We start from the raw sequence: 13829 nt of genomic DNA, 5'->3' as shown, positions 1-13829 counted from the left end.
CATCCTCACTGATATGTCTGTTAGGCATATGTGAAAGGGAAACCTTGATTTTCACCCACATTGCTCCAAACCCTCTTCTCCTGTAGTTTTCCCCAACTAATAAAAGGACTCCCCACTCCCCATTCACCTAGTTGGCCTTGCCACGAGCTTTGGCGTCATCCTTGACTTCTCTTTTCTTCATCCTCATGTCCCCCCTATCGGTGAATTTTACCAAAGCTATCCACTGATCTAAGACACCACCTTTAGTCTGTTCCAGTGAAGCCCGTTTCTGAACTTGCCCTTGTGCTCTGCTCTGCACAGTGAGCCTTATGCACACACATACTTGGCATTTTCAACTCAGTAACCAGAGGAATCATTTACATTTTTACAAAGCCTGAGCCTGATCTCAGCCCTGCTCAAGGTCAGGTGCTCACCATCAAGCTCAGAATAAAAATCCGGAGTTATCCTGTTTTGGGGACCCTAAACATCATCTGCCTCTGTTCTTGGCCCTGCTCATGTGATTCAGTCTCCCTGCTGTCCTGTTTCTCACCCAGACCTGGCAGTCACTTGTCTTAGGGCCTTTGCACTGATTGTTTGCCCAGCCTGCGGAACACTCTTTTCCCAAACAGCCGCACAATTCAATGCTTTATCTCCTTTCAGATTCCTCATATTCCTTACCTTCTTTGGGTGTCTGTGCAGACATCAGCAGACCCGTGGTCTTGGAGCATCCTGTCCCCAAAAGCAGACTTTTGCTTCTCCCATCACTGTCGATCCCTTACTCTGCCTGAATTTTCTTTACCCGTCTATCATTTTATAATGTGACATTATAAATTTACTTCTTGTCTGCTATCCTGCACCAAAATATAAGTTCTATGAGGCCAAGGACTTTATTTTAACCTCTGTTCTAGACTCAGATACTGGAAGCACATGTAGCACAGAATAGACATTATTTGTTAAATACTCATTTTTGTATGTCCTCTGTTTTCTTACCTGGTTCTTTAATCATAATAAAGAAAAAGCATTTGATCAATTGAATTTTATGTGTAGGCCAAATATTACTTAATATAATCACTAGAGGGAAAAAAAAAAAAAAACAAGGAAAGCCACTTTTTCATGGAGAAATAAAGACTGTATTATTAATAAAAGAAGTCATAACTCAGCATAGTCTTTTACTAGTTTTGACAGGACGGACTCTGTGGAGCACAAAATGTAAGAAATTAAACATATATTACAAAGAGGGAGTCCAGAAATGGATCCAAGCAGGCGATACTGTCAAATTGTGTGCTGGAGAAAGGTGCACAAATGTGAACCTGAAGGATACTAAGAAGCCATATAAGCCACAGCACTTATGGGTTATGTAGTTGGGCATCTATGGCGCAAGGGGATGTACTTAAAGCCCAAAGTCTTTTTCGATCCCACCTAAGCTTTCATCTTCAATACATTTCTCTCACTTTTAGAGTACTGGTTTCTTAGAAACAGACTTATCCTTTGCTTTAACGTTTCTATCATCAGTGGAAGAAAAAAATCAAAACAAGATTAAACATATGATCTCTAATCACCAGCTCTCTCTTATCCCTCATATAAGAAATGAGGTTTTCTAAATTCATCTTTTCTTTGCCATCTAATGTGTATAATGATGCAAATCTAAATGTCCAGAATTGCATGAGTTCATTTCAGTTAAACTAATTTTTAAATGATCATTTCCACCTAATTTTAAATGATTCTCTTCTTTGCCTTCAGAATTTCCTTGGGTTTCTCTTTTTATACCAACTTCCTGTATTCAGTAGTGTCAACATCATCTTTTATCCTGAAAACACAAATATCAATTACAGTGAGTCCTTTTGCTTCTAATGTTGCTTTTCTTAAATAGTAGATGAGCTCACTGTCCAAAACAGTGGTTTTCATTTCTCATCTACCGATAAGAATCACTAACAGAACTCTGAATAAAAACACCAATGCCGAAGCCCCACCCAAGACCAAATCGAAATTTTTGAGGGTTGGACCTGAGCATAAGAATTTCTTTTTGAGGGCTGGGGCTGTGGAGTGCTCTCATCGCACAAGTGAGGCACTGGGTTCGATCCTCAGCACTACATAAAAATAAGTAAAATAAAAGTATTGTGTCCATCTACAACTAAAATTAAAAAAAAAAAAAAAGGAATCTTTTTGAAGCTCGCAGGTAATTCCACTGTGCAGCCACAGTTAAGAACCAAAGATCTTGGCACATTCACCCATGAGTTACAAAGAAACAGTGGTGTAACAAGGACAGGGGAGGGATGGGGCCAGTAGGAAGAGAAAGTTACCCCCAAATTTAGATTTCCCTATGGTTAATCCTCAGAACATGTCATCTCCCCAAGGATAATTACTTTCCTTGAATACTACATTATGTGATAGATACACTGTTTTAGAGAACAAGGACTTGATGCAAAACAAAAACTGAAGAGAACTTAATTTTAACAAATTAGTAAAAAATCAGCATCTTTAGTAGTTTATGGCTTAAGAAGTTATATATTTGTAATATTCTTTCCCTTTCCTGCCTTTTACTGTGATTAATGCAGCAAACTCAAGGGAGAAGGAAAAAGTGCTTGTTCTATTTTTCCAAGTGATTTCCCAAGTGGTTTCTTGTGGTGGTGGGACATGAAGAGAAGGTAGAAGGTAGCTGGAATCCATGGAATGAAAGGAAAGCATGGGAAAACCAGGCCTCCAATAAAGAGGTAAGTAAGGTAAGGCAAGAAAAGATCTAGGTGGCCAAGATTCAACCAAATGGGCAGTGAGCACTATCAAATTGCAAGGGCACTGAGGAAACAATCTGCTCATGTACTTGACTCTGCCACAATATTGTGATTGGACTTGATTTTCCCAACACATATTGCTTACAAAAATTTCCAAACTGAGTATTTAACTAATCAAAAGCAGAAAGGTGATGTTGAAGAACAAATTTATGTCCTGTAGGTGCTACAACACACTGTCAACTGAATAAAGAGAGAAATGGCTTGGCTGAGGAAACCTTGCCTAAATTGATAGAGATGTTGTTTACTTTTTGTAATATAAATACATAATTTTCCAGTTCTGTCATTTCCTGAATACTTCCCTTTATAAGATGTGATTTTGTTCAAGTACTTCTTTAAAATAACTATTGCCGAGTTCTGAACTGGCACTGGAAAATAACAGATTATTTGCAAGTGAGCAAGAGAGAAAGAAAGAAATCTTGGAATTACATAAAGCAATTGTGAGTGCTTCCAAGTGATTTAAAAATCAATGTCCTAATGATTCCAATTTACTTTTTCTGCCAGATCCTGCAAAATTGCCTGGAAATTGTGAAGCAGCCTTCCTGTAGCAAATTCTAATTTGTCAATGTCTTGATTAGATATTAATCATTTACTGATATATGTATATATACACACACATACATATATACACATACACACATACATGTGCATATATATAATTAATTTATTAGTGACTGAACCACTATCTTCAAATAATTAGCAATGTTTCACCAACTGTAATAACTAAATGATAAATTACCATATAACTTCTAAATCATTACTACTCCTTGGCACCCTTCTCTGATATTAGTGGTTTAATCATGAAAAAATAAGTTTTAAAACCCTGAAATTTCTTTTTAAACATAACTAAGCATTAAGCAGATTAGAACATGTCTTTGAGAAACTACCACTTCTTCATGAGCTTGAACATTTTATTTAAATTCTGCATTCTAAATTCTTACTCCTATATTTATTGATTTCTTTGTATTATCTTCATTTTAAGGCAAATGAATATTTGTTAGCAGAAGCATTTTTCTAAGAAGAGTATGAATTCTAAAACGTAATTATTTTTCTTTTCTTAAATTCAAGGATTTCCTGTTTTGGAGAAAAGATCATGAATTTTACTGTACAGCAAATGGTAAGTTTGTTTCAAATACTTGAAAATATTAATTCAGAATCTGTATTTTGGATTAATATAAATTCATTTTGTCACATTTAATATAAAGTTTTCCTGTGTACACAGAGATCATTTTCTGTTGGAATGGTATTCTGCTTGGTATTCAAGCATGGCCCTCACAAAAAGTGTCAGTAACTTTTAAAAAGACACGTCTTTACTTTGGATAGTTAAGCAACACAGTAGGAAAGACCAAAGGAAGAAACAAAACCCTTCCTGCAGAAGCGGATGCACTACGAAGCTCAATTAGTTCACAGACGGATGACACTGCTTTTTATAAGTGTTTTTCTCCACTGGGAACAGTTTTCTGAGTCTCCTCTGTTTTCCAGCCCGCGAGTCCTAACCAGGTTTTCTTTTCTTTTTCTTTCATGCTTGTGACATGGAAAGTTGTTAGGAAAGGATTCTTTGGTATATTTCACTGAGGGTTTTCTATTTTCAGTAAGTTTTATTATTGTACCGACGGTTCTTGATTGTCCCTAGATACACAGTCACTAGCATTCCTCTAGACCCTCCAAAATGGACCTACACTGAATTTCACATTCAACTTTAGATCCCAGGTTTAAAACGTCCGTTTAGAGCTAAAAGAAAGGAACTCTCTTAATCCTCTTAATAAGTTTCGAGGGGCTAAAAGACCCCCGCGAACTCCCAACAAAGGGAATCCCATCTGAGTTTTTGCTGCGGCTCGGACCTTCGTTGACCACGTGCGGGAGTAGGTGGATCCTGGCTGCTCAAGGGCTTTCATGAAAGGAAAAGTTAACTTTCTCTGCTCCTTGCATTTCTCCAAACCCCTTCCTGTAAGCGTCGGACCTGGCCGGGTCGGGGCGTCAAAATCTGAGACCAGGCAAGGTAGGTGTGTAAAGAGATCCTTTGGGCAGCGCTGGTTGCCACACGCACAAACCCACCCGAAGGACAGGATACCTGGGGCTCCCTGATGAACTCACTCTTGGTTTGAGTGCAGCCTCCGATGCCTGTCTCCTCCTACCAACTGGAACATACTCTGAACCTACTCCGAGAGGGTCTAACCCTGGTGCTGTCCCCACATCTCAAGGGCTCCGAAGGAGCAAGGATCCTTCGCGCCAGAGGCAGACGTCCTTACCTTGGGGTTGGTTAGGAGCTGATGCTCGTCGCTGTGCAGCAGAGCCCTGGAGTTGGATTCGGAGTTGTTCACGTAGACCTGGACGCAGGGGTACTGCGAGGTGCCCCTGCAGTCGGCGCCACAGGTGAAGGTGCACTCGAACACCTCGCTTATCTGCTGCACCGACAGCACCGTGCAGTTGGCGGCCGTGGCTTGCAGATCCTGCAGCGCGGGACTGAGCCAGCAGAAGCCAAAGATGAAGAGCGACACGACGCCGGAGATGATGAGAAACAAGCCCAGCCGGATGCTCTTGTCCTCGGCTTCCGTGTACTCGTAAGCCACCCGGAGCTTCGCCATCGCCCCCCACTCTCGGCGGCTGGCGCGCTCCCCCCGCCCCCTCCCGCCCCCGGCGCCGAGCCCGACTGCCTCGGGCGGGAGGAGCCGCCGCCGCCACCACCGCCGCCGCCGCGCGACAGCAGGGGAGTGGGCGGCGAGGGGGAGCGCGCGAGAACAAAGGGGCCGAGGCCGGCGACGCCCCCGGCGGCGGCAGCGCCCCCCGCCCCGGCCCAGCCGCCGCCTGGCCCCGGTGCGGCCGCCTCTTCAGAGCCTCCAATACCCTCGGGCGCAGGGAGCGCACGGACCGCTCCAGCCTCCAGCGCCCCCTGCCAGCCTCCGCCCCCGCGCTCTCCGCGCCTCCCCAACCCCGCCTCCTCTCGCCGTGTGTCTCCCTGTCTCCATCGCCCGCCGGCCGCTTTTCCGCGGACTCGCCGGCAGCTGCACTAGACTAGGAGCGGCTGGGTTGGGGCGAGCAGGGGGCTCCCGGGTGCGGGAGCTGCTCTGGCCCGCCCCGGCCGCCGCCGACCCAGGCCCTCCGGCTCCGCCCCGCTCCGCCCCGTCCCGTCCCGCCCGGGGGCGTCGCCTGTAGGCGTACACCCTGGAAAGCGGCTACTCGCTCTCCGAATCCTCGCCAAATCCCCTGGGAGGGACATCCAGGATGAAAGTTTAGGTTCAGTATAGCCTAACCCAGGTGAAAGTTAAAGGAAACGGAAAAGGTGGCGGGGGGCGGATGTAGTGCAAGTGGAGCGGCGGGAATCTTGAACTTGGAGAGGAGATTGGTCAGCCAGCAAGGAGAGTGAGCCAGCTTCCGAGCTGCAGCGCTCCTGGGAGGCGCACGGGAGGCGGTTTAGGAGGGAGGACACCCACGCGGCCGAGCCGGGTGGACGGAGATGGAAGCCCATGGGCGACGGGCGTGAGTGGGGGTGCGCCCCGGGATGCCCCCGCGGGTGTCCACGCCGCGCGCCGCGATGGGAGGTGTGAACCATCCGCACCTACTCCGCCGGGGCGAGAGCCCTAACGGTCCCGCCGCGGATGCCGGCCCTCCCTCCTAACCGCCCAGAGGATGGCAGGATCCGAGCGAGACAGGCTGAGTAGGGCGGAGTTTGCTGTAGAGGCAACGCGCGTGGGGGCAGGATTCCTTGACTGGCAACACTGGGAAACTTGCTGCCTAGGTCCTCAGTGGACCTCGCGGCAAACTTAGGTCTCGGGCAGCTGAGTGAACCCCAGCTGGGGTTGACTGAGTAGGAGCCGAAGGAAACAGATGGAGAGGCTTGCAGCCTGGAAAGAGACCAAAATTTCCCCACCAGAACAGAATCCTTTGTTGTTCCCCTCCTTAGGAGTCTTGCCACCCCGGGCCCGCCCGGGAATTTGTAGATGAGCTTTCCAGGAGCGCTGTGTAAGGCGACAGCGGCGTGCAGACCCACTTTGGGACAGGTACCGTTTCTAGAGCTCCATCTGCCCTCTTGGTTCTTCTCGTTGCTCCCTCCACCCTTCAGCTTCTATTCTTTTGGTGACTTTTATTTTATTTTGTAAACTGTCTTTTTCCAAACCCCATTTCTATCATAAAATCAAACTTGAACACTATTTCAAGCTGCTTCGTTTTGAAGAATAAAATCGGAATATTCACTTTTCAAAATATACATATCTTTTTCTTGGTTTGCAAGTCCCAAATGAATGAACTCAATCAAATTGAATTATATTTCTGATGAATATCAAACACGGAATCATATAATTCTTTCCTGGACTTCAGAATTAAATACCTTTTGACTGGAATTTAGTACCTTTTGACTGCAGTTCTGATACGTTTTTCTGAAGTACAACATTCCTTTTTATGATAGGTAACAAATATTTCCAAGCAATAGGCAAATGAAGTTTAGTCTAATTACAGGAAGACAGACATACTATGCGTTTTTCTAAATAAGAAGTTGCAGGTTTTGGAAAACTTACGTATCAAGAAAAGGCTAGTTCTTTAATACCGTTTAAGTTTTTGGAGAAATTTTATTTTTATTTTTCATTTTTTCTGTTGGCATAAAGGCGATTGTGAGAATTACGTTAGCTGAAAGGAAAAGTTAATCTAATGGTTCAAACAGCTTGACCTTACATCACAAATCTTCATTCTGAATCTTTTTCCTTTGAAGATTATAATCTTTTCAAAAAAACAGAAGCCTCCTCTATAGAGCTGAGACAGTGATGAACAATTATGCTGAGGGATTGAAACTTGAGGCAAAATTGATTCATAATCTCATTAAAACACAGGAATGGGAGTCATAATAACTATGACTCAATTTTCACTGAACCCAGAGCTCCAAGTGTTCTGTGAATGAAACCTCTCTCAGAGCTGAAGATGGTCTTCTCAGTATATGGAACAATATATAAATTTTTGTCTTAACCTAAATTCTTTAGATCTTTTAAATCCATTTAGTCCGTTTGTTTGCTTACATTCTCAAAATAGTTGAAGAAATTGTTGCCATCCAGTCTCCTGTTATTTAGTTTTGTTTCATATTAAATTAGCTTGTCTTCCTTTATCTCCATGTCATTCTTACTGAAAGTCAAAGATATCAGAAGACTTCACAAATCAATTTATATTTTGATCCTAAAGGGAATACTTAAAATGTTTGCTATTATTCTTTTTTTTTTTTTTTTTTTTTTTTTTTTGAGGTAAAACTACATTATCATTCCCTGCAAAGACTGGATATATCTTCTGGTCAGTTTCAGAAAACAGGTCATCAGAATGGTATTAAGAATCCTCAGAAGCTCAGAAGTTCTGAGGTCCTTTAGCATTCTTCTGTTCCCCATGCAAAGGAAAGGCAGCACAGGAAAGGAAGCTAGTCCTTTCTTTGCCTAACGTTCCCCAAACTGAACTGAAATTAAAAGAGGAAATATTCAGAACCAGACCCACTTTTTTTAATGTGTGTCATTGTCTGCAGTTTTTTTTTTTTTTTTCCCTTCCAGGAAACTCATGGACAAATCTTAAGAAATTTTAAAGCAAAATAAAACCTATCTAAACAAGGATTTTAAAGTCATTGCTATTTATGATCAGTTTGTTTTCTTGATCAATATTCTTTTAAAAGTTTCATGACTTGTTAAAGTTGCAAAATTTCAATCTTATATTTATATGCCCTTTTATTAAAAATTCTAAAAAGAATTGGCATAAAAGAGGGATTTTGTGTACTAGAAGGGAATTTAACATTCTGGGAAAATGTTTGTACACTTTCAAAAATTGGCAAATTGTGAAGTTTTTGGATGACAAACTTCTATTCAACACTTGAATAGCTAAAATATACCTTCAAGAACATAAGTATTGTGCCATCACCTTTTCTTTTTCATTAAAATTCACAGGTTTTAGACATTTGCACCTGAAATAATTAGGTAAGAATAAAGTATGAGTGATCCCCCCCGCAAAAAAAAAACATTTAGAAAAAATTTTCTTTCTGATCCAGCAGATGTAATTGTAGAAAATTCCTTTTTGTTTGATCTTAACTTCAAAATGTTTACAGTTGTACTGATTTCCAACTTGCTGTCATCAAGAAATTAACTTTCTTGTTGTGCTCCATTGTGAATGTTAAATATTTGTTACTAGCCGCAGAATTTAGGATTCAGAATTTCTTCTGTGGCCACTGTTTTTTCCTACCTGTATCTTTTACTGGCCCTAAACTTTTCCTATTATATCAAGCATGATTATACTAAGAACATTACTATTTCTAGATATTTATAATTAGAGCATATTAGAACAGGAAAGGGTCTTAAATATCACCTTATTGAAAATAAGCCAGGAAGCTCCTTCAGTCTTTGCATTTTATTTGAAAGAGTATTTTTACAAGTTCAAATTTGCTTGCATTCAGTCTGTTTGCAACTGAGTGAAGCAAAAACCAGATACTTCATATTATTAAGTTTGTAATATTGCACTGGTAATGCCAGCTAGAGTTCCTAAATTCTCACTGTTGGTCTTTTGAAATGAATTTTTATGTGGAATCAGCTTTGGAATTAGCTAGACACAGAGAGGTTTGTGTCTCAGCTTGAACAGTAACTACTTTGAGGCAAGGTAAATAGTTGATGTTAAGTTTCCTCTTCTTGAAGTGAAAAGCTTGGATTAGAAGACAGTTTGAACATTCTAGGATCTAATTCTCAGTTTATTTTGTTCTTGCCATGGTCTTTAATAACTTATTAAAGTTATTAATTTATTGCTATGTAACAGCACCTAGCCAAATTAAAATAATCCCAAGATAAGTGGAAAGCATATATCTCACAATGAATATTTGTCCTAGAGAAACTGGCCCACATCTATTGAATAATTGATATAGACTAGGTTATTCACAAATGCATTAATTTGTCTCATGAGGAACAAAATTCAGAGATTTAACTTTTCCAAGGCTGCACACATATTGACATGGCCAGTAGTCTTTTTTCTACTGTGCTGTGCCACCCATAAGAAATTTCTGTATTTGGTAATAAAGAAGTATAGGTAATGCAAGAAACATTTACAAACTGATTTCAAGTGTATGTATATGCTTATATTCAAGGATAGTTGGGGTTGAGCAAAATCCCTACTGTGAAACCTGTGAAGGGGACAGTAGACAGAGGATGATGGATCTAATAATCTAGTTCCCATTTAATTTTACTCTGAATCACATTTATGTTGAAAATAGGTTTTTCAGATGCAAAGCAAGTAAGCAGTACTGTTTTATGTGGGACAGAGATAAAATGTGGTATTTAGGTTTATAGTGGCTTAAGAAATTCAAGCTAAATTTGAAGATGTATACAGGGAATAACTAGGTGTTAACAAAACAAGTCATTAAATGATTATAGGGTAGAAGGAAATTCTATCATTTTAATGCAGGACATCATCTAACAGTTTAAGTTTTTCTTGTCTTTGCTTGGATACTTCCAGTAATGGGAAAACCATGAACTCCTAATGCTACCTTTTTTGGACCTTCAAAAAAATATGAAGTGTTCTTCCTTATTGTACATTTTACATCTGTCTTGCCATAACATCCATGTATGGTCCTAGTTCTGCCCTCTGGTGTTTTATAGGATAGATACTTGCAAAAATAAAGCTTTACAAATGACTCCATTTCAGATGGGGAAGACAGTGATTGTGTGCCTCCTAGGCCTTTTTTCTTATGCTCAAGTTTCTTCAGAATTCTCTCCAGAGTGTTTAGGAAACTAATCCTTTCCCAAAATGCTAAGAAAATGGACAATTCAAATTTGTAAATGACACCCCCACTTTACATTCTCTAAAATTAAAATCTGCACTCCCCCCCCCCATTATCTCTGAGTTACCATCACTTCTAGGACAATGGTTTTGATATTCACCATCAATGTCAGTACAAATGTAGGGAGAAGCCAGATAAATGATTTTGGATTATCTCTGTTAATAAGAATTTGTATTCCAAATAATTTTGCAAGTCAACTGTGTTAATATTCAAATTGGTTAGGATGAACTGGTAAAAATACAAAACTTTGATAAAAAGGGAAATCCAAAAATACCTTTTCTTACTAGAGTAATATAACTTGCATTTTGAAAAACCGAGGTTAAGTTTTAGGTAATAGAGATCATTTGTTTTATATTTGAGGAATATCAATCACTTGAAGACAGTGTTACTTAAAACATGCAAAATAAAAAAAAATCTTTCTCTTAAGAGGGGAAATATCTAACGACTCAAAGGCAGCCCATTTTTCATGCAGTTACATATGGTAATTAAAACTACATCTTAAAATAAATGTTCAGTATGTAACATTTAAAGGTAGCTTTGAAACATTCTGGCTGCCCCAAATCTTTATTTTTATACACAAGAAAATGTAACTATTTATGTCATTCCCTCATGTAATGTTTTCTTATTGCGATATAGAATTTTGAAAAAATGTTTAAAAGTTTCTATTATCAATGAATATCAAGGCCTGAATCAAAAAATGATCAAGCAGACTCAGTCATTTATGGACAGCATATCACCCTTGAAATTTGAGGCTCTTCTTCCATAATGTTTGAAGAACTCTTAAGTGTTCTTATAAAAATTATCTTAAGTATGCCCTAGAGAATAGATAAACCTGGAAGAAAAAGAATTTTACTGTAATTAAATTGTGATCAAAATGTCACTTAGGGAATGATATCGCTAATAAGTGGATGCTGACACATAATGGGGGGTGAGAGGGGTTAGTGTTGGGGTTGGAGTTGAGTTTAGGGAGGGGGGCAGGAATGGAGGAAGGAAGGACTGTATAGAGGGAGGGGAGGGATGGGAGGAGTGGGGGAGAAGGGAAAAAAATGGCAGAATGAATCAAACAACATTACTCTATGTAAATTTATGATTACACAAATGGTATGCCTTTACGACATGTACAGGCAGAGAAACAACATGTATCCCATTTGTTTACAATAAAAAAAAAAAGAGTACAAAGCTGAGGATCTTGTAATTTGGATGAAAGGTGTAATTAATACAGTTCTCAGAGAACATTTTGAACCTTACACACCAACTACCTTTTAATGTGTTAGAAGAAGAAACTCCTAATTTGTTTAAAAAAAAAATGTCACTTAGGTCCCCAATGCAAATTACCAAGGCACTACATTTCATGAAATGCTTATGCAAATTAATTGATCCACTTGTGATTCATCGTGAAAAATTCCATTTGTTTTCCTCAGCTAGTACCCTCAATTGTTGTTTAAAGGAATTAACAATTTGGGCATAAAGTCAGTCTTAATTCACCTTCTCTAACAAGATGTTAAAAATTTGTGGTATGCAGGTGCCACCCAGGACTTAGAAATGAAAACTAAGATAAATCTTATGAGGAATGAAAAGTTGGTTTTACTACATAGAACTTGTTTATTAGCTAAAAGTATTTCAGTGTGTCAACTTGTGATTATATACTATTTATGTAATAATTTGGGTTTTCAATATAGGAAATTATGACAATTATGACCATTGCAAATTTTGACATTTTCAAAAAGTCATTTAAATAGACAGAAAACTGACAAGCTTTTCAGAGCCCTATGAATATTGACTTCTTATGATAAGGAGATACACAGCATTAAAATATTGTCAAGTCACAGTATGTACACAACTGGACAAATTCAATTAATGAATACACTATTAAGGCATGCAATTGTGATTAGCAGTTTTTATGCATACAAAACTAAGTGGATATCTTAGATCTGGTAACTGTGTTCCCAGAAATATAGCTGAGGTAAAGCTCCTTTGTTGTTTTACACTTGGGAATGGATCCTCTTGTTCTGCTAATAAATGCTATTGTAATAACATGGTCTCTGCATTAGAAAACTAGATGTTTTAGGAAAAAAGCAAATGAACACCCCTCATACACATAGGAATTACCCCAAGTTAACTTGTGGGGTTTTACCAAAACCTTTTATTCTTGTTAGTACTTTTATAGTAGACAGAGTGTATTTTAATTCAGTAACTTCAGAAATGATTTGTGGTATTAGCCTACATGTCTCTGGCCTCTCCTAGATATTTGAAAATCAGTTTTTAAAGTTGGTACTAAAATGGACATTAATATATTTGATCCAGGTTATTCTCAGGTATTCTAACTTGAGAATCATCTAATTAGAAGTTACCTTTGATTGCGTGCCTCTAGTTATTACAAACCAAATTAAGTCTTTTGTATGCCACATTTATATGATCAAATTTTTACAATACAAATATTGTTCAATCTAGTTTATATGATCACTGTCACAGCAAACAGGAGGTTGCACACTAATGCATTGTTAATTTCACGCTAAACACTTACCTTAAAATTTAACAAAAACTTGTTTCCTTTGCATACAGAACTAAAATACACAACTGAACAAAACTGGTGAACATTTACATATATTTTAGTATTTTTCACATTCCTTTCCTAATGTCAATAACTGGGGGGGGGGGAAGGCAGTTAAATTGACTGAAGTTGCTTTATTTTTTAAAGAAAATATTTTTTAGATGTCAATAGACATTTATTTATTCGTTCATTTGTTATTTATATGTGGGGCCAAGGATCAAACCCATAGTATCATACATGCTAGGCAACCACTTTACCACTAAGCCACAACCCCAGTCCTACAGTTGCTGTTTTTAATTTTTCAATTTCTCTCCAAATAGAAGGCAGTAATTTTAAGTAAACCATACCCAAGAATCACAGAGCAAAATGTGCTTTAGGTATACACTTTTAAAGTCAGGTGCAGTGGCGCACACTTGGAATCGCAACTATTTGGGAGGCTGAGGTAGGAGTATCACCAGTTCAAGGTCAGCCTGGGCAACTTAGTGAAGCCCTGCCTTAAAATTAAATAAAAAGGGATGGGGATGTAGCTCAGTGGTAGAGTGCTCCTATATCCCCAGATTGAGGTCTATAAGTATATTTAAAGTATAAACTTTTTTGTCCCAATGACATCAATCCCCAGCTTCAGATCAAGAATATCAACATTGTAAAGAGCTGAAAAGAGGTCTGGAATTTATCAAATCCAACTTTTGTAAAAAAATGAGTCTTCTCAATGACAATTCTGATAGTTTCCGTTTCT

General features: G+C 39.3%; 1 protein-coding gene across 1 annotated transcript in view; it reads right to left on the bottom strand.

The window, feature by feature from the left end:
- Kcnmb4 (potassium calcium-activated channel subfamily M regulatory beta subunit 4) overlaps positions 1–5497 on the bottom strand; it is a 60930-nt gene extending 55433 nt beyond the window's left edge. Inside the window, exon 1 of the mRNA XM_047551767.1 lies at positions 5015–5497. Within this exon, the coding sequence (XP_047407723.1) occupies positions 5015–5350 (336 nt within the window). The 5' untranslated portion in view covers positions 5351–5497. The remainder of the gene's footprint in view (positions 1–5014) is intronic.
- Positions 5498–13829: the final 8332 nt, after the last annotated feature.

The sequence above is a fragment of the Sciurus carolinensis genome, chromosome 4 (genome assembly GCF_902686445.1).
Source record: "Sciurus carolinensis chromosome 4, mSciCar1.2, whole genome shotgun sequence".
NCBI lineage: Eukaryota > Metazoa > Chordata > Mammalia > Rodentia > Sciuridae > Sciurus > Sciurus carolinensis.
Note: the sequence above shows the minus strand (reverse complement) of the source record. Positions and strands in the feature narration are given on the sequence as shown.